Below are 22,166 nucleotides of genomic sequence, written 5' to 3'. Positions count from 1 at the left end.
ATCTTAGAGGTCTTTTCCAACCTCAATGATTCTATGATTCTATGGTTTAGTGGTGGACTTGGCAATGCTAGCTTAACAGTTGGACTTGATGATCTTAAAGGTCTTTTCCAACCTAAACGATTCTGTGATTTTTAAAATCAAACCAAGTATGACATACAATTTTGCTTCAATGTAAGTATTAGACTGGTGATGGATCAAAGACGCTACAGCACCTAAGAGCAGAGGTAGTTTGAATTTAATGGTGATTTTTCAACAGAAAGTATACCACAGTTCCCGTGATGCTATAAATTTGTAAGAGATTCTTCATCAAGTTATATTGTTCATGCTAGGCAAGAGAAAATTAATTTCACACTCTATCTGCAACCTAGGACTGAAAAAGCTGTTACAGTAACAGAAAATTACTAAAACACAACTTCAGTATGCCCTGTGACATTAAAGGTCAGGTTTAGGACCAAAGCAACAGTTCTGCATCCCCTAGGCAGCTCCTACCTCTGTAAAAATGACTCAGTAAAAAAATAAAAGAATGCCCAGAGCACAAACACTTAGCTGTGCCTAAGACAACATTCACACTAAGAACACACACTGGAACTTCCGAAGGGACAACACAGCTCATTTACTACTGCAGATGCACTTATATCAAGGGAATTCCCCTAATGATACCCACTAATCCTGCAATATCTTTTGAGTCTGCAAAAAGGAATTGCAGTGGAAAATCCTACTAAGGCCCTTAAGTAGTACACATGCTTTGTGTTTGTCTTTTGCACAGTTTTCCTTCAAACTAGCTATCCAAAATCTTACCTAAACACCTAAGTAGGTAATATAAAATCTCATTGCTTTTCTCTTTGAGCAGCTGTGCAATTTTAATCTCCAGATGAAATAAATTTATTATTTCCAAATGCAGGCTTATATTCACCCCTACTGTACAGATAGCTCTGTTCAGTTGTGAATCTGATTACTTTGGATAAGTCAGAACCCAGGCTACATGGTCTCTGTTCTTTGCAACACCACACATTGAGTCATGCATTGAAATCCTGCTTTGGTTTGTAAAGCTGACTGGTTTTTATTCAGTTCTAAGATGCGTGGAGTTTGCTCTTGAGGAACCAGAGCCTACAAAGTAAAATTTCCTGTAACCTGTATGTTAGTAAAGGTTCTTGAGAAATTTGTATTTCAATGTTACCTATTATTTAAGACTAGAATACACACAATGGTCTGCTTTTTCCTTCCCGTAAGTGCAGTCTTAAAAATTAAAAGCAAACAGATTAACAAAACTTAAAAGTTCTTGATATGTACTTTCAATTTCTAAACACTGTGAATTAAAGCTTCATACCTGAAAGGAGCTTAATACAGATAACCTACCTGACGGCTGCCATAACCAAAGGGAGTACTTGATAAATTGGTGGTAACACTGTGTAGGATAATTTCACCACTCAAAGATCCAGAAGCAATGTAGCAATCATTCCAATTATATGTAATACACGTGACTTCATCTTTATGATCCTGTGGGGGAGGAAGGTTAGAAGGAGAGGGATAAAGACATTCAGGATAACCATATTCCTTCCTAATCTGTGCTTTTGCAGAAAAATTTCAGCTTGGTGTTTTTTTCTGACCATCTGTAACATATAAAAGATTATTTAAGAGTTATTATGGAAGATCCCAGAAAACAGCAGCAGAACATACTGAAGATCAGCCATTATATTTTAACTACTGTCTGACTAATAAATTAGTAAAGATGATGCTGTAATTATATACAATATTTTAATAAGACAACCATAGAGATAACATTAATGACACCTGTGGTAGATATTTTAAAAGTAAAGTCTTCCAGAAACCAGTGATATTTGAATACACTTTCTGTTAATCTGATGTACTACTGCCAACTTCCCCTTCTGTCACTTTTAGTATTAACACATATATTTATCAAATAGCTTTTCAGTATAGTCATTTGCAATGATGATATTGTGTTTACTGAATATATAGGGGAAGACAATCAAGTACTTCTAGCCCAAAAAGGAGAAAAAGGTCTTTAAAGTATTGTATTAGCTACTTAGTAGTTTTGCTTCAAACTGTAACTTCCAAAGTCCAAGAAAAAAAGAATAAATCAAAGCTAAAGTTTTATAACTGCTTTAACAGTGGTCCTAAATGAGGGCAAATCATCTATTGAAGGCATCATGGAAATACACTAGACCATCTTAAGTTTTGTGCATCATAACAAGGTTTTAGAGAATTCGTACTGCATCAGTTCAAAGACGACAACCGTGTCCCACTTTTGCATAACGTTAGTTCTACTACAGTATTCTACAAATACAGAAGCGTTTTCTTGTTTGATGTATCAGAAACAGCAGTCATTCTGAAATGCTGCTCTTGGAAAAAAAAAATCCCATCAGAGAATATCAATACAAATTCGCAAAATAAGAAGCCTATTCTGAAAATTTAAATGTACATTATTATAGAATTGTACTCTGAAGACATCAAGTTAAGTATGCTTGTTAAAATAAATTTGCTATTTACAGCACATAAAGAACACAAACTTGAACAAGACACATATGTGTGCTAGCTCCTATCTGTAAACTTGATCCTACAGATACATGACAAAACGTATTTTTTACAGTTGGCAGCAAAACCTGGAAGTCATGAAAGCTACAGTTCTTCCTCAGCCAAACTTACCTTAAGGCTACGGTAAACCCTTCTGGATTTCAGATCCCAGATATTAACTGTGTTATCAAGGCCTCCACTCACAATATATGAAGAACTAGAATTCAAGCTCACACATGTCTGTTTTGCCTGATGAAGAAGGGGAAGAAAAAAAATGTATGTTAAAGATAATTAAGGGATTTATTAAAATCTACTTAAAAGCATATTGACGTGTGTTTTCATCTTCATTAACACAAATAGTCCCACTGACCGATGGAACTATTGGTACACTACAGTCATTTCCCATCAAAAGGCATTTAAAATCCAGTCCTGTTTGGGCATATGTTTAATATACTTTAAGTTTTAAATACATTAATTAATAAACTCTCAAATGCTCACTTTCCCATTCCCATTTCAAATTTTTTTAGCACCTTTTCCTTCAATATACAATTTCCCTTTAAATTATAGCTCTCAAGTGCAATCATAGACTTCTATTCAGGTATGAGTTTTAACATAGACTTCTATTCAGGTACTGAGTTTTAAAAACAAAATTCTAAGTTTAGAAAAAAACTCCTTAAAAGAAAATCAGAAAGTTGTCTAAGTTATGTACTTCACATTCCCTAAACATTACAAAGAATATTATAGCAGCAAGACTCATGATTCAGTAGACTGATTCTTTTTAAAATAATCACTGAAGTACCAGCTTTTGAAAAAAATGTCAATCTTAATGACAGACCTACATCAAGGACAAATTATTATTCATTTCTATCATGTTGAAAATTCACTTTTAAGTTCCTGAGATTTGAATTAAGAAAAAACAAGTCCATCTAATTACTGATATGGTAAAATTGGAAATTATTGCGCTAGTTATAGATCAGATTCAGTGACATCTCCAGGACAAACACTCCACCTTCGAAACAGTTTGCTTCAGCAACCTACAAGCCCGGTTTGAACACCTTTTCTGAAAATTTCCAGTCCAAATTAGCACTACAATAGCTATCCAAGGAGGATAATTAGAATGGTTTAGAACACTAACAAGTCATTCAAGTAATCATGTCAAGAGACTCTTCTAAAATTAAGTCCAGCTTTCTGAAGAATTTATAGTGCATGGTTCCATTTAACAGGAAGAAAACCCCCGACCATAACAGAAGTTCTCCTATTTCACATATTTCCAGAAACTTGCGCATGTAGGCTCCAAGAACAACCTTTATATAGACTCTTATGTTTGTCAATGTACAATTCACAGGAATGCATAATACTGACAATTCAAGTTGGAAAATGAAGTTCAAACTTGAGCTCTGTTCCACCGCCTACACATTAGATCAAGTTTGAACCACTGACTGCCTCAGGCTATCACACTGAGGCTCAGCAGGCTCATTCCCCTAGCAGAAAGGCATCAGATGCTAGTATCACCGCATTCATATTTTCTTACTGGTACAACTATTTTAGAAGCATTATTCCCCCCACTCTTTAGATGTATTTAACTATACACAAGGAAGTGTTTTCACATTCACGTCATTACTCCAACAACACTAAAATTAAATTGATCGCAATATGCAGAACAAATGTGATACAAACAGTACACAAGGTGGAGTGGGGAAAATAAAACAGGAAACAGCATTAGTCATACTTACTCCTTCAGCTATTTCAAAGAGAGGAACAGGTTTGCTTTTACAGCTTGAAACAACTATTTTATCACCAGCAGCAGAAGCAGTGGCCAGGTATCTATCTTAGTCACAAGTTATGGACCATAATTTTATTATACTGGTGATTAATAAAAGCAACAGTAAGTTTCCCTTACTGAAGGGAAGACAGATTGGTTAAACAGTCTAAAGTACTGTACCTTGAAGGGACCTAGAAATAGAAACATAAGGCTATTTTCCAAGCTTTCATTAAGAAGCTCTGGCATTAACTACAGCCCTTACTTCCCAATACAAGGCAAAGCAACTTCTTTCAGAGAGAAGAGGATAAATATCTGGCAGATATTATTTAAGAGCTCTTTACCATTAAGGCAGCTTATCCGGTCTACAATTTTGTTTCCCCACCACCCCCAAGTAAGAGCCCCATGTACCACTAGAGTTCAAAGGAATGTCTGTTGCTGTCAGCAGACTATGGATTTAAAGAACACTCCTGTTTGTGACAAATGTTAAACTACTTCACCTTATAGTTTCTAGCGTACAGTGAATGTTTGCTAATTTGTCTTCCTCTGTACTGAGGGAAGAAAAACAAAAACCCAAAAAGAACCTTTTATGACACCAAGTACCTTAAAGTAGTAAGAAAAGCCTTCAATACAGAACTACAGAGCAGGGAAACTGCCTCTGCACCCTCACCAAACTAATCGAGTAACCATTTAGACGCGTGTCCTGTATGTCTTCAGGCCAATACCCATTGTGATTTTATATTTGGTTATTTAAGAATGCAGGTTAATTGGCTGGATTTAACACCAAAGAACTGGTGGGCAGATTAGTGCTTGATATTTCTTTCATTATTTTAAGGCAACATTTTAGCTTACAGAATTATGCAGAACCAAAACCAATGCTTTACCCCTAACAAATTAACAAACATTCAAAAGCATATACAGTAAGATACTTCATCGTTTTAGTTTTGGGGGATGAAGAGGAGACTAGGCGGAATAAAGCATGACATGACAAGACAGACTGTCTACAGGTAAAGTTTACTATACAACACATATGTATATAATTTTTATTTATTTATATATATAAAATTTATTTTTATATACATTTAATTATTTTTCTATATATAGTGCATGCTGTATATATATATAGCTATGCTTCAACTTCACTGCAGGCTCCATAGGCAAAACATTCATTTGTGCTCTGGTTGTTTTAACTTTTTTCCTCATACATCCACTTACTTGCAGACTTAGAGGACAGACACATTCAGCATTTGCAGGACTTAATTGTTATGTGCCAGCATCCTGTCATCCTTTTACATCAAGATCAGACATTGCCGCCTTTTCCCATGAGCCATACAAGCTGTTCACTTGACAGTGCACTGTTTTCATGAAATTTCTCATATATTCACCTAACACCTCATATGATTATCCTATAATAGGCTTCCGAGACAGAGGTGAAAGGTCTAAATGGGCCAGATCCATTTTCACGCATAAATGACCACCATCCTATGGATGTTTTCCTACACATCCAACACATTTGTGCTTCCTCTGTAAATGCTACAAACAGCGCAAAGAAAACCAGTGCCTACAGAGTAAGAGGTAAGCGTACACTATCAAAGACTATCAGAATCAATGAGAAGCTGTTCAAGGAAAAAACAAACAAAAAAAATCTTTCATTACAATTTTCCTCTCTACACTATGTATAGAATTTTACTACACTAGCAATTGCTTTGTTCAACCTTGTCAGTAAATTAAGCACTGCCTTGAAAGTGAGTATTGTGATCAACTATTGAAGAAACAAATGACTAAGCTTTACAGTTGGTAGGCAATTCAAGATATCATAATCATTAAAAAAGTGTTAGCCTCCTAAAGGAAGAGAAACTTTTTCAGAAGCATTTACCAGCGTGAGTTTATTTTGTAAATCACTTCAACACAGAGAACCACAAAATTTTCTTCACAATATATACAAATCTTTTTATGCAAAACTTCAAAACTGCATCAGGCCTGTGATTTACAGACACTTTAATAAAAAAAAAAAAAATCACCGAAATTTTGCAGAACAGTCACAAAACTATGGCTGAAACTGTAAAGGATACTATTGCTGGCCCAACATAGTGAGCTGACTGGATGTGGGGGTGTATGTGGGTTGAACTGCTCCACCACAGTCAGAGATGAGGAATCCCATATTTTAACGTCATCTCCCGATGAAGCAAAACGTATGCTTTCTTGCATGGCTGCACCTGTTTTTGCAAAAATAAGTAAAAAAATGAAAATACATATATATAAAAAAAAGTAAAAATATACAACGGGCAACTTCACAAGCCAAAAATAATTTCATCTATGCCATTTAATACTGTTTTCTTGATAACTGGGACATTTATTTGGAGAGTTATGCAATTAGTACCGTCCAGCTGAATATACTACTGAAAGCAGCAGACGCTCCACACTTTTGTTACTTGAATTCTTGCAGGTAATGTATGCTTTCCTTTTCACAAGGGAAAAGCCATCCCCTCTATGGCATCAAGAGACTAAAATGACGCTTCTATCTCCACAGAGTTTACAGCTGCCTAACACGAAGCCGTGCGTATTTCAAGGACTCACTTCCCACCAGTAGATGGAGATACACAAGCTAGAATCAAACCGACTGTTGCAGGGGAAGGCTGGAGGTTTGGACCTAAAGGACTCACTTCAGCGTTCATCTCGCCACCCTAAAGGAGACGCCCGAGAATCCTTTAAACTAAACCTTTAACAGTAGAATACGAGCGACAGTGAGTCACTTCTCAAAGCATGGCATCAAGAGACTAAAATGACGCTTCTATCTCCACAGAGTTTACAGCTGCCTAACACGAAGCCGTGCGTATTTCAAGGACTCACTTCCCACCAGTAGATGGAGATACACAAGCTAGAATCAAACCGACTGTTGCAGGGGAAGGCTGGAGGTTTAAGGACTCAGGACTCACTTCAGCGTTCATCTCGCCACCCTAAAGGAGAGAATCCTTTAGGAAGGCTGGAGGTTTGGACCTAAAGGACTCACTTCAGCGTTCATCTCGCCACCCTAAAGGAGACGCCCGAGAATCCTTTAAACTAAACCTTTAACAGTAGAATACGAGCGACAGTGAGTCACTTCTCAAAGCATCTTACACAACACTAAAAACCAAAAAAAACCCATCACCACCAACGTACTACTATTTGTTTTGACTGACACCGTTTTAGGAGTTAAAGCCAGGCTAACCGATTCCAGGTTTGCAAAGTTTGTTCTCAGCTTTTTACTCTGGGTAATTTTAAACTAGCAGCAAACAAGGACTCCAAACGCAAGCCTTTCCTTCACCTGAAAGCATAACCACCCTTTAGCCAAAAGTTTCCGGGGCGTTTCTGCATAGCTTTAGGCCACTAATTCTCACTGCCGAGAACTGCAGAACACTGACAAAATTAATTTTCGATGTAGCAGCAGTGACACCAGGTTCTGAATGATGAGCCGCAGAGTTCCTGGGGGATAAGACCAGTCGGGACGCTGGGGAAAAAACAACCTGGATTTCTTTAAAGCACTTTTGAGATAGTTGGTATTATTCCACTTGGTAGTGGAATCATAAGAACGTAACAGAGCTAATTAATACACTACATGTTGTATGATAATAAAATGTGTACAGTAATTTTACAGGATAAACGGAATCTTGATTTTTACCTCTAGCTATGCCATATTCTAGCTATCCGATGCCAGTAACCATGGGGAAGGAAGCAAGGTGCGAAGCATGAAGCACAGACCTCATTCTGCTCGCGTGTTGCAGAGCAGCCATGAGAGCTGTCAGGCACTCGCAGTTCTCACATTTGGAAAACGCACAGTAGAGGCTCCCATGCCAACCCCCTCTGGGCACTGGTGAGGAGAACACACGACTGCCAAGAAGCAAGGAGTTTTGCCTACGACACATTTTTTGGTGGCTGCTGAAATGTTCTTTTCAGTTGTGGACGTCTGGCCAGGAGCTAAACCAGCCCTGAACGTGCACTGGCTCTTTACAGAGCTTCACCTTCCACACAGCTGTCCTGAGAACAGCCCAGATAGACTATAAAGCCAGATCCATCACCTTGTGATGATTTCTTACATAGCATATTCTGGTTTTCCACTGTGTGACACTGAGATTTTTGGTGTAATTCGCTTCAACACATACTTTTTTTTCTTTGCACATTAAGTAGAATCCTAAATCATGCTGACATGGGAGACAAATGAGAATAATTCTAATTATCTCTGGGGTTTCAAAGTGGAAAATTAAATTGCAGTGGTAAATATTTGACTTCAGCACTTGCCTCTGGACCCTTTCACCCGCTCCATTTTAAAGGTTAACCTATGCTTCATATTTTCACTTCTCTCATTTGATGATGTACTCAGTATCTTTAACTCAAGGAAAATCTTTGGCAAACATAAATGGAACTCTTTGCTGGCTTAATTAGTTCAGCATATTAGCCTGTAATTCCAACAATTAATTCTAGTTCCGTCATTATTCTTTTTAAAAATCTTTCTTCTTGGATTTCACTGAAAATGGATGGGAACGGCGGGCGTGGTGCCGGGCCGTGGCGGGGCTGGAGGTTTGACAGGTCGCGGTACCCCGGCGGAGGAGCCGCCCGGTTGGGGCCTGTGGGGAGGCGGGCTCGTTCGGGGATGGTGGCGGGTCACTGACCAGCACGGAGCCACTCCGTGGGAACTGCTGAAGGAAGCTGGAGCCAGCCACGTGTTGAGCAATAAATCCTGCTCCGCAGTAGGTTCATTTTGAGTTGACACCAGATCCGGCGCCTGCCGCGTTTTATGCTGTAAACCTGGGGGAAGGGCTGTATTTTCAGCAGTAGGTAAAGAGGATCCAGCACAGCCGGCCCGGTCCTTGCTCTTCACGGGGACATCTTGCTGACAGCTCATCATAAATAATAGTAATAAATACATTCCGAACAGAGAAGTTCCTGAACCTGTCAAGTCCGTTTTTAATTATGTTCACAACATACCTATTTGTACCCCATTACACACTTTACGTTTACTTCCAGTAACTGATCAAGTAACAGAGAATCGTTGCATCTGTATCCCAACTCAGAATATAGCTGTTTCTCTAGTCACGCTGAATTTTGTAGAAGGAGGGATTTTTCTTTTTATTTTTTCATCCGGTAAAATAAAATCTAGCACTTCTTCAACAGTAATACGTATTTTCACTGTCTGCTTTCTAAACCGAAGTAGAAAATTATTTAGTAAAAGATTGTCTTTAAAGGGATATTAGACAAGGAAACTGCAGCAAAACCAAGTGTGTCTGTAGAAATCTGGTTTCAAATGAGTGTTTACCTTCTGTATGGCCCTCAGAATCGGTAGATCTGAAATACCCCGTTCACTTTCCTTTGCTGATGGAGTTTTGATTTTCCAAGTTCATTTCAGCTCTAGTCTGTGTAAGTGAACTAGGAATCGGGAAAGAAGCTCACGTCACCGTTACACAAAACGCCACTATTATTTCCCTACAGCAATGAGGATCATGTCTTTATTGCATCTATTCATCCTCATTAACTAATCATTAGTCATACCATCTATCATCTGTCTTCTCAGATATCTGAGTGTTAGGGGACCTACGGCATTCCTACAAGTCTTCTACCCCCACTCTACTTTATTCTCCTAATTTGCTTTTAAAACCATGTTTCACGTCTAAGGCCAATAGTCGCCATTCTGTTCTGTGTATCTTCAACACCTAGAATCAAAAGCTTTTTCTTTCCTGTAACAATATCCTCTGGCTTTTTATGTCCTCACTATGGAGCGTAACTATGTTTATAGACAGGTAGGTGAGTACCTGCCTTCCAAGCCCTGAAGCCTCGACGTTGAGCAATTAGAAATTTTGGGGTTTTTAAGTAAACATGACCAGCATTTTTTGCTTCATTCTGTGACACCCCCTCAGCTAAATCAGTTTTTCCTGCTGCTAGGACCATTCTTGGCGTTTTTTTATGCCAGTGACTGTGCTGTGTTTCTTCTTGGTATTTACAAGAAACCACTGGGACACCTTGGTATATCATCTTTGGGGAAAGGACAGCAGCAGCAAGAAACCCAATTCTTAAAGCAGAGCGGTACTGTCGCTGAAAAGGATGAAGGCCGCCTGCGCAAGGCAGGGCTTTCCAAGCAATTGTGCAAGGCTGTAAAAGAGACTCCCCGAGAACATCCCCTCACACCTGAGACAGACAGATCTGATTTGGAGGGAAACTGCCTTGCGGGTGGAAGGGAAATCCTCTTCACAGAGCGTTCCAAATGAGGAGAATCGGCCCGTCTATGGGAGTCTCAGCCAAATATACAGCCTGTGACTAATGATTTTGTGCAGCCCTCCACCAGGAAATAAAGAACTTCCATCTTCCAAGTGCAGGACGCACTCCTTTCCTCAAGCTTTTTGCTGCATGCACATTCAGATTTTAAAACAGATTAAAAATTCCAATCAATTTCCTACCACTGAGAAGAGAAAAAGATGGTAGTTGCATCGCAACTGACATAATGACGCAGCGTAGAGAAATGCAGCCCGGGCAGGGCAGCAGAGGCCTTGAGAAGTGGGGGCTCAGGACGCAGCAGAGGAGCACAGGTGTGGGATGAGAAGGGATGGGGCACACCCCTGGCCCTGGAGACCCCATGGCTACAAATGACTCACCGTCAGTTAAAGACTCGCAGGCCTCATGCTGGACAAAAACAGTTTTCATGGGTAACAAAGAGAACTAAAAGTACCTAACTTATGTCAAACACCGTATATATTGAATTTAGATGTAACATGGAACTGCAAACCCATGAAGAAAGAGCAAGGTGTAAAAGTGTCTTAAACACATAAAAATTACCCCAAATTGATCCTAGAGGGAGGGAGAAGAAAACATCAACATCATATTCTTCCTGGCCCATGACTCCAGATGTGATGCCTTGCCCTAACAGCTCCTCACACACACACACTAGCACGAAACCACTGACCTTCAGACCCAGGGGAGCAGTGGAAGTGTGAGCATTACACAGGTGAAGAGGGGTAAAAATAGTAACAGTTTATATAATAATTTTAATTGTATTATTACTACTACTACTATTATTTAAACTTTTTCTGCATGGAAGTATTCTTTCTTTTCCCATAATAATTAGACCTGGATTAATAATGATTCTTGGATTAGGCTAAGATTTCGATTATACTAATAAATTTTTGGCTTTAAACTTACATTGGTTTCCTCTTTGCCCATAAGCAAGGTTTTCGATGTAGCAGCAGTGACACTAGGTTCTGAATGATGAGCCGTTGAGATAGTTGGTATTATTCCACTTGGTAGTGGAATCATAAGAACGTAACAGAGCTAATTAATACACTACATGTTGTATGATAATAAAATGTGTACAGTAATTTTACAGGATAAACGGAATCTTGATTTTTACCTCTAGCTATGCCATATTCTAGCTATCCGATGCCAGTAACCATGGGGAAGGAAGCAAGGTGCGAAGCATGAAGCACAGACCTCATTCTGCTCGCGTGTTGCAGAGCAGCCATGAGAGCTGTCAGGCACTCGCAGTTCTCACATTTGGAAAACGCACAGTAGAGGCTCCCATGCCAACCCCCTCTGGGCACTGGTGAGGAGAACACACGACTGCCAAGAAGCAAGGAGTTTTGCCTACGACACATTTTTTGGTGGCTGCTGAAATGTTCTTTTCAGTTGTGGACGTCTGGCCAGGAGCTAAACCAGCCCTGAACGTGCACTGGCTCTTTACAGAGCTTCACCTTCCACACAGCTGTCCTGAGAACAGCCCAGATAGACTATAAAGCCAGATCCATCACCTTGTGATGATTTCTTACATAGCATATTCTGGTTTTCCACTGTGTGACACTGAGATTTTTGGTGTAATTCGCTTCAACACATACTTTTTTTTCTTTGCACATTAAGTAGAATCCTAAATCATGCTGACATGGGAGACAAATGAGAATAATTCTAATTATCTCTGGGGTTTCAAAGTGGAAAATTAAATTGCAGTGGTAAATATTTGACTTCAGCACTTGCCTCTGGACCCTTTCACCCGCTCCATTTTAAAGGTTAACCTATGCTTCATATTTTCACTTCTCTCATTTGATGATGTACTCAGTATCTTTAACTCAAGGAAAATCTTTGGCAAACATAAATGGAACTCTTTGCTGGCTTAATTAGTTCAGCATATTAGCCTGTAATTCCAACAATTAATTCTAGTTCCGTCATTATTCTTTTTAAAAATCTTTCTTCTTGGATTTCACTGAAAATGGATTTGGAAACAAATGACTATCCCTTTTACATTGTGTCTCAATCGAATAATAACTTAAATTCCCTGCCTTTCAAGGATCTGAAAATATTTTCCAAATGTTGATGCAGAAAACTTAAAATCCTTCACTGATGAGGGGATTACTGTTATCTTCAGATACAGAAACTGAGGCACAGTGAGGCTAATTACTAAGATTATTTTGTTAGATTGATGTCATCCAAAAACTGGATAAATACTTAGGCCAAACAGAAAATGAGCATGAGTTGGAGCTGTAGCGGAATTTAAAAACCAGTCACATACAATGGAATAAATCTGTGTGAAATTACTAATTTCCACATCATAAAATTAATTTAACCAGAAATAATTTCAGGGTGATATATATTTGTAGGCATGAGAGGAATCCTGTGAATGCCTTGAACATACAACTCTCTATCAAGGCAGCAATATAACTTAAAACTGTATTGAAGCAGTATTTGAAAAACGAAGTATTCTAAAACCCATTCAGACCTGTTGATGTTAAGCTCCCTGTTCAATTTCAATTTGAGCCCTAGCACATTCTTGATGATGCAGTTATTAATTACAGGACCAGAAGCTGTTTTTTTTCTCAGGATGCTTACTTCATTCAGTTCACAGAACAGACAATACCAAAGGAATTAAAAAACCCACAAACCTCTTTTTACTACTCTTTAGTTCCCTGTAGGATCCTTCTTGTCCCTCATCCAGGGGATGCAAGGAAGATAAAGGGTCATTCATTTCAGAATCTTTTCAATTTGTCCCCACAGTGCTCTCTCTCTGTCTCCCCCCTTGCCCTGTCCCAGAACTTATCAGACAGGGAAACACTATCCATTCCTTTCACAGATGTGGAATGGAGAAATATTGCAGCTAAAATTTGAAAAAAATTGGTAAACATGCCAGTGGTTCAAGGCTATCAAGGCAGTAAGTAGCCCTTCGGCGGTGTTGTACGGGGCAGATCACGGAGCAGACCTTCACATAGCAGGAGGGCCCTGCCCTACGCTCCAGACTGTGAAATCAAAGAAGGTGCCTTTCCCCTCTTCCTTTTTAATTTTGGAGACAGTGACACAGACAAGTATTCTATAGAAACTTAATTGAGCATGGTGCTGACACAAATTTATTCTAGTCTCACGTATTGAAAGCTTTAGTCTGCATTCAATGGTAAGGAAAAACCCAGCAAAACCACTATAATACATAAAACAAGAAGCAATTTACTTTGCAATTAGCTTTATACTTTTTTTTCTGTGCAATTACTGCAGACGTTTGGATATGAGCTTTCTTCCTTACAAGCAGATTCTAAGTAAAGGGTTTAATTATATGCTAAAAGAAAAATGTTTTCTCCAATGTTTTCTTCTGAAGCCTGCATTGAATACTTAATCCTCTGTTTATGAGAGTAAAATCTGCTGCTATGGATACAGTGAGGTCAGTGTTTCAACGTTATTATTTTCCTATGCTGTGTTAAAGGAGATGGTAGGATAATATTTTTGTTTCAACAAAAATATCTTAGAAAGTGTAATGTATTTTAAATTCATATGTAAAGCATTTTATTTAATATTTCCCTTTTAAGTATAGGAATTATAGCAAGGTCCAGACTGGCAGCACTGAAGAAACACCTCATCTGTAATAGAACTTTACTTCCATTTTCACCTGATGCTATAGTGTTTTACAAATATTAAATAAGCTGCACAAAAGTCCTATGATAATCCTCAAGGTGACCCCAAAAAGAAAAAGAAAGGTTTTATACTTTTTACAAAGCACAAGGAAAGACTGAATAGCTTTTCCAAAAAAGCTGCAATTTTCTACTTGTTCCTTGTAAAAGAAAAATGAGTCATGTCAACTTTTATCTTTCCTGCTTTTTGAAGAACTGCAGAACAATAAATTCTTTTAATTGAGAGAACAATGCTAAGGAATATCTCCTCCAAATTGGCTGGTTGGCAGCTGAGTTACATAACCATCCTAACTCAGTTTTAAAATTCCCTATCAATTACTCAGTTTTTGCTTTCTTTTTATCATTGTCTCATAATCCTCCTAATTTTCCTACAACCCACAGCATTACAGAAAAGGCTAGACAAAATAAAAAAAATAGCACAACTTTTAAAACATAACACAAATACATCCAGTCTTCTTTCTTTCGTAGGAATAAAGAAATATAGTAGAAAACCTAACCCCATTTCTTCCTGTTAACTGATCACATTTAAGATACTCATTATGCTGAATCTTTTACCTCTCTCTCTCTCTCCCCCTCCGTAAAAGAAACTTCACTGGTGAATCAGGTAATATTTCTCTGAAAAGCACAAGCCAAGGTAAATCTGCAATTTTCAAACAGGTCAAAATATGTTACCATTTTATCACTGGGCTACAGCACAGTGAGAGCCTGACTGAAGCGAAAGGGGCTGGCGTTTCAACCCAATTGTTTATTTTTCACAGAAACTGAACCCAGGAATGGTAACTATTAGTCCTGAATTTTCATGGCTATGGAGAAGCATAGCGAGTGGTAGGGCAAGTCTCACAGGGCTCCTGCCCAGCCGTCCTGGGGTTTGTTGCAAACGAATTACTGTAACTAGCAAAGAAGTGCCTGGCCTTGCGACGTGAGCAAAACCAAAGGGCCGTGAACTCCCAGTCCTGAATCTTACTGCACGCTCCCATGCAGCCTCGTTCAACTAACTCAATTTTTTGTGTCAAATTCCCCATCTCTAACACTAGACAAGCATATTTCTTCAGGTGGCTGTTGTTAGGGCTCATTAGGGTTTCTTCAGTGCTTTAAAATAATATTTACAACATTGACAACATAAATAGAGGTTTTGTTAGCATTTTAGAATGATGTCTAAAAATGTTCTATATAGTACCATTTTATTCTTTAAACTGGCTTTTTTTTCAGACAAATGCTTTGAAATTTTGAACGATCATTTTTACCCTCAACAACCTGTGATGTGTTTTTCTTTAACAAAAGATAGAAAAGTCTGAAATGCTAGTTTCCAAATAGAGTGTGAAAGATCAGTGATGATTTTAGGCCAAAAAAAGTTTCTCAACCTCAAAAATAAAACCAACTTTTGATAACTGCAAAAGCAATTAAAAAATTGCTGATGAGAATAAAACTTTAGGGAAAAACCAGTATCTATTAGTGAATGCTAGAAGGCTACAAGCCCATTCAGCTTTTCTAAACAATAAGAAATTATTGAAAAGCTAGAAAACCCCCAACAAACTCACTTAATTATAGATGATTGAATAAATCAAATTTTTAATCCTCTTATTAAGAAACTACTTTTAATACATTTAATTCCTAAAAATGTATTTTAACTTAAAAAACTATTAGTTTTTAAATAATTAGAAATATGCTAAAAATGAAAATTATAAAACACATTAGGAGCCAAATCCTGGTGTGATTAATGAGGTTGTTTCATTAACACCAGAACTTAATTCTAAATCTATCTCACTCAGCAACTGATTAAGTTATTGCAAAAATAGAATTTAGTGAAACAGAGAAATGATCCAATTGAAGAGACTTTCTTCAGTTATTATACATCCATTCGCAGGATCAAACATCTCTTCCAAACTCGCTATTGATTGCAAAGTAACATCAAATGGGATCTGAAAAAACAGGGAAAAAAAAAAACAAATAAATAACTTCATTAAGCTTATGGGTACCAAAAAGTACATATATACAAATAAAATTAAATTAAAGCCAGATTTCTAACCTACAACCAATGAGTAAGTTAGAAATACTCATTGCCTCAATATAAATTTGTCGTTAATGACATCTCTTGCAGGAAACTAGTAAAACAGGATTAAGGGGAAGAACTAGCAATAGGACGAGAAGAAACGGCCTCAAGTTGCGCCAGGGAAGCTTTAGATTGGATATTAGGAAAAATTTCTTAAGAGTGGTTAAACATTGGAACAGGCTGCCCAGGGAAGCTGTTGAGTCCCCATCCCTGGAAGTATTTAAAAGACGTGTAGATGTGGCACTTAGGGACGTGGTTTAGTGGGTGGTGGTGTTGGGTCGATGGTTGGACTCGATGATCTTGGAGGTCTTTTCCAACCTTTATGATTCTATGATTCTATGAAATTTCTGTGAACAGTCTTGCTCACAAAGTTTATCCTGATCATCTGTAGGTAAAATGAAGATGTCAGACAAGAGCAGCAAGAACGATTAGTAATGTGGAAGGCTTTTCCCAAGATGAGAAATTGAAAGAATTGAGCTAACTGTAAAAGGTGAAACAGAGGGCAATGATAAACTGGTTTGTATGTCCATTGGACGTGGAGAACCATTTAGCTGATTTAGATAGTAAGAAAAACTAACTAAAGGAAGAGAAGCTTGGAACAGACTTTCTAGGGAGGTTAATTTTTAATGCAATTATTTTTTTTATAAATTTACTTTTAAGATTGGAACTCCCAAACACTATGCTTTATTATCTCCCTCAAGAACCGTGTTATTCATTAAATAGCTTTAAAAACAAGCTGGCTGATCAATTTTTATTCTTAAAACATGAACAGTCAAATAATTTTAAATGAATAATTCAATAAAAATACACTTTTTCTACTTAGAAATATAATTCAGTGCTGAATCAAAAGCACCATAAGACACATGAACAGAAAAAAAGAGAATCAAAGAAGAGAAGCTGGAAACATGATAGGAGTTAAAGTGTGACAGCTCAGAGAATGAGAAAACAAATACCACAAATTAGCACTGACTTCGTCCAATTAATTCACAAGGAGACAAGCAACAAAAAAGTGTGTGGTGGGGAAAAGTGATGTAAAACTACATATAAGCAATGTATCTGTTGCTTTCTCCTGCATGCTTGAAAACAAAGGGAATGTACTACCCTGTGGTATATATTATCCCACTCTGAGCTTTCCACCTGTAGCCAAGAAGACTGGGTAATGCACACATACAACTTCTTTGAAAGTTTGGAAATACTTAGAAATATGCTATACTTAATAAAGTGCTGAACACTCTACAAGTTCTGTTGGCTTCAGAGAAGAATGAAGATACTCAACATCTTGAAGGATTAGGCTTCACTTGCTCAACCAAATCTTCCATATCTAATAGGATCTAAGTTTGAAGTTTCTATCTGAAACTTTGTGATGAAAAGCCCATTGTTCCACCTGTTGAAACACTTTAGCTTGTGGCATTTAGCCAGAATAAAACAGAGCAGTTAACATCATGTTCTTACTGGAAGGACACCACTAAATCTGCTCCCTCACTTTCATCGTAGACCCAAAGAAAGAAGCAGGCAAAGTGAGGAGGGATTCATGAGAATTTAAAACAGGTCCAGGAGGTCAATGTGATTCTAAGGAAGCTCAGCTGTATCTTTCCCTAAGTATCTGTCAAATCTCTCTACCGTGGAAGATATTTCAGTGGGACTGTGAGAAGCATAGCTTTGCAGAATGAATGTCTATGTATTTTGATGCATTGATAAAGCCAGACTGAGTGGTATGAAGGTCTGGGAGTCATCTGGGAGAGACATTCAGGATGGATAACAAGGGGTGGCAAGAATGGTGCAATACGTATAAAAGGGAAGTATGTACTCCTAGGTACCAGACTGCAGGATGCACTGGACAGCATTACAGATTCTCTCTTCTATAATAGGCCACAAGCCAAACTGTTCCCAGATAAAACTCAGGATTCTCTTCTGGTAGGAAGAGCTACCTGACTGGAAAAGAAGAGTACAGTGGATGCCTTATCCATTATCATTCCGTTGTTAACAATTACAGGCAAGATATCTGAGGATTAGTAGGGGGGTTGATATGTTACGGTGGATTGCAAAATCTTCCTTGGAGTTCCTTGAGCCCTGGCATCTGTGGTCCTCTCCTGATCCTCCTAGGGTGGCTGAGAACACTGAACACTACTGCTGCCCGCTATGGGCCAGTTCCCATAGTCTCCTCTGGGACACTGACTACAGCTGGGTAACAAGATGAATACAACAGCATGGACAAAAAAATGGCATGCTATCTCTAAGGACATGACATGGGCAAGGCAGAGAAAGCTAAAGAAAATAGAACGAAAGCCTGAATAACTGTAAAAACACAGGGATGGAAGGAAATTGCATTTGGCAATTGCATCATGAAATTCACTGGAGTCTGTGTAAACAATGACCAGAGAATGGTGGATAAACCAGATGAATCCATTGTGAGTGAGATTAATTTTTCAAACATTTTTGTACGTATAAAAAGGTGACTTTAATGAACAGTGAAGATATGCGCAGTTTGTAATCATGCACATTGGTATTTTATTTGTAAAGATGAAAAAATAAGACCCAAACAGAAAGCCCAACAAATGTATGAGAAAAACATGGGAAGATACTTAATGGTATAATCCATGCTTCAGTTTAACTGAACAATTGTTTTATTTTAGAAAACAGATTTTTACTATTGATGAGAATAGCATACCTCAGTTAATGGCAAGGACAGGGCTGGAACAACAGACAGCAGTGCTTTGACTTCAGATAAACACCTTTTAGCCATTTCCTAATGGTATAAAACAAGAAAAAACTAATGCTGTACTATCAGTCTCCACTGATAAGCTAACAGATGGCTTGGCTTTACAAAATTTTTCAGAACAATCAAGTTTTAGGTTATTCTAGTTGAATCCACAGCAAAATAAACCTTAGCTGATGAATATAAATTTTCTGCAACACAAATAGTTGTGTTTGCTGTACAAACACAAGTGCCCAAACCTTGCAGTTTCTACTGAGGCAAAATTGCCCCTGGCTCAGGTATTAAATCCAGTGAGTGAGCATACTTTTGCTATGTGTTTACTGAAGACATTCTAAACAAACACTCTGACAAGATGATATTTATACATGTATAATGCATGGCATGTTAATCATATTAGTATTCTAAACATTGTTTTTCCAATTACTGACATATATTAATGAAAGTTTGAGCAAAACCCTTCAGGTAATCAGAAACACCCACTAAAGGACAGCTCTGTCTACCCTCCTGAAAACACTGTGATTGGCCAAAACATCATTTGTTCTCCAAGCTGATCAAAATACAGCCTCGTAATAATGGCACAGTGCACAGTTGTCACTGTTTCACAGCATCCATCAGACAAAATGACAGCCTCTACATCATTAATCATTTCATATAATAGATATAAAGAGAATCCTGTCACATGATAAATGTCTCCCACTTTGAAAAAAAAACGTCTATTTTGCCTTGGCATTTATCAAGCAGCAGTTATGCTGTGGCAACATTCTATTCCAATGACATTATCTCAAACAGACCACATGGAAAATTCTGAAATTACCTCTTTTGTGTGTGTATGTGGGGGGAGTTACTTGGTTGCAGACCATATTCAGCCTTGCTAATAAAAAGAAAAGAGGAAGGTGGCATAGAGAAAAATAAATTCACTGCCAATTTTAGTCCTCTCTCAATAATGTTATTAGAAGGTTCTTATTTCAGAAACCATCACTGCCCATTTTGCATTTAAGATGCGTAACTGATTTTTAAAAAGCACTTTTGGGTTGATCGCCACGCTAATTTAACACTATGCCAAGCATTTTCAGATGTAGATTATTATAAATTAGGCATCAATTTTCAAATCTATGTACCTGAAGATGTGGCCTTTATTTTCAAGTGGAAGGTTGAAGATGCCTGATATTTTTGTAGAGTGACAAGCAATATATAAGGAAAAGAAAAAGTTAAATATTAAATGAAAAGTGAAAATATTTCAACATTTCTTGAAAGGGGTGAGGGAATTTTAATCTTTTACGTCTGCCTTCCAAGTTCCCTGTCATTTATTTCCCCAAAACAGACATCTTAAATAAAAGACCATCAGACATATTTAAGAGCAGAACTGTTCTCACTTACTTCGGTTTTTTCATCAAGATGCACTTGTGCAACATTCATTTTGGGTTTTTTTGAAGAAATTATTTTCAAAGTTTCACTTTGTTCCAGAAAACTTATAAATTCTGAAGCTGAAGACAAGCTTTTAGAACTCTGCATCAACATTTCAACTTGCTGCTTCAGATTAGATAATTTCTCCCGTAAAGAAATAATTCTGAAAGAAGACAAGATTTTTCATTATTGCTGTTATAAAACAACAATATTTGTTGTTTAGGTTATAATTAAACTGACCTAGCTTTTATTACATATTGATTAGGTTCTACATTTTCTTTCATTTCAAGACTGATCTCTTAATTTTACAAAAAGAAGTTTTCCATTAAAGAAAGTGGAAATATGTAATGCATTAGCTTTTTGCATTAAAAATGGTAAGCAGAAGTGTTTTAAGTATGCCTCTATAAGAAAAGATTTTCTCATCCAACCAGCACAAGGTGGGCTGACAAGCTGGGTGGCAGGGGCTGCAACTCTTCTTGGCCCGTTATTCCTTCCCCTCCACCTGCTCAGCAGTTCCAAAAATTCTGGGGCTAGATGAATGACAAGGAAGAAGTAATGAAAAACGCCATAGGATCTAAAATGAAGGGCTGAGTCTGGGGCTACAACTGAGAAAAATTGTTGCATGCTCAGAGTTGTAATATGGGATGGAGAAAGTAACTGATCCAGTGAGAGAATGGGAATAACTGCTGGGACTGCTTCTTAGATTTGCTAGCGTTTTCTTACGTTGCTATGCCAGTGTAATATAATGAGCATGTGTTACACAGTTCTTTAAGAATCAAAACTAAAATGCTAATGTGAAAAATCTCTGAAAAGCGAAAATGAATGCTTTTAAAGACTTACAGCTCTTTGATATTTTGTACTTTATTTTCTCTCATCCTAAATGTTTGACTGATCTTTAATATAGCATGAAATAACAGGATAAAGTCAGTGATTATTTACCTAGCCAACGGAATCCACAAGTGGCCTGAAAATATAGACATTGAACTGAAAGTCTTGATGTTGCTAATCTTGACAGGCTTTGTATTATAAGCATAAAGCAGCAAAACCTGTAAAAGAGATGGAATAGGTAAGCTATAATGCAGTATGGTATAGTAGACCTGAGCTATTTCAGTGATACTAGGTTATAATAACTATCAAATACAATGTACTGATGAAGACTTAGATAACTGACTTTCAAAAAAGGGGGGAGTGTGATATGAATTTGTACTATACTCAGTTTTTATAGGTGTTAAAGCAATTTAATTATGGATATAATTTATATGGGTTTGAAAATTAATTATACCCTATAGAGTCACCATCAAAATCCCAGTCTTGTCCTGATCCTGGTCAATCAATCCTACTTATGCTCATGTCCAAAGTTCCAACTTCAGGCAGGCTGAACAGAGAGCTTCTACTGAATTTCCAAAGGCCCTATGTAATTAGTTACATTTGCTGTATGGCCTTGTGCACGGCTGTCATGATTTGATTGAAAATATGCTTCCTAGTGGTAGCTGAATATTTTGACTATATGGAGAATGTCAAGAATATGGCATTCATATATTAGTCGTTTTCAAGAGTTGTCTTTGGATCTCTAATGATCTGTAAGGTCATGCTAAAGTAACCTGCAAAACTGTGTTGAAAAGTACATTATTTGCACTAACTTCACAGGGCTTCTATCAGCTTACTAATAGAGATGAGAATGGTCTAGTAGAAATTTTGACACTGATCTGTTATGCCAAAAAGTTTGGAGATCGTGGATTTCTATTGCAGCAGCAGAAATTTTACCTACATGCTGTTCTCTTGTTTAAAAATAAAAATTCCATG

At 37.6% G+C, this 22,166-nt stretch overlaps 2 protein-coding genes across 2 annotated transcripts in view; both read right to left on the bottom strand.

Moving 5' to 3' along the window:
• The window catches only part of NEDD1 (neural precursor cell expressed, developmentally down-regulated 1), a 26,783-nt gene extending 20,281 nt beyond the window's left edge, over positions 1–6,502 (bottom strand). Inside the window, exons 1-4 of the mRNA XM_009286762.2 lie at positions 6,364–6,502; positions 4,266–4,360; positions 2,665–2,781; positions 1,357–1,497 (exon numbers count right to left, since the gene is read on the bottom strand). Of these exons, the coding sequence (XP_009285037.1) occupies positions 1,357–1,497; positions 2,665–2,781; positions 4,266–4,360; positions 6,364–6,499 (489 nt within the window). The 5' untranslated portion in view covers positions 6,500–6,502. The remainder of the gene's footprint in view (positions 1–1,356; positions 1,498–2,664; positions 2,782–4,265; positions 4,361–6,363) is intronic.
• A 9,490-nt stretch (positions 6,503–15,992) lies between these two features.
• The window catches only part of CFAP54 (cilia and flagella associated protein 54), a 162,708-nt gene continuing 156,534 nt past the window's right edge, over positions 15,993–22,166 (bottom strand). The window contains 4 exon segments of the mRNA XM_019474036.1: positions 15,993–16,112; positions 18,912–18,989; positions 20,337–20,526; positions 21,303–21,409. Of these exon segments, the coding sequence (XP_019329581.1) occupies positions 15,993–16,112; positions 18,912–18,989; positions 20,337–20,526; positions 21,303–21,409 (495 nt within the window).

This window comes from Aptenodytes forsteri, unplaced genomic scaffold (genome assembly GCF_000699145.1).
Source record: "Aptenodytes forsteri isolate BGI_AS27 unplaced genomic scaffold, ASM69914v1 Scaffold360, whole genome shotgun sequence".
NCBI lineage: Eukaryota > Metazoa > Chordata > Aves > Sphenisciformes > Spheniscidae > Aptenodytes > Aptenodytes forsteri.
Note: the sequence above shows the minus strand (reverse complement) of the source record. Positions and strands in the feature narration are given on the sequence as shown.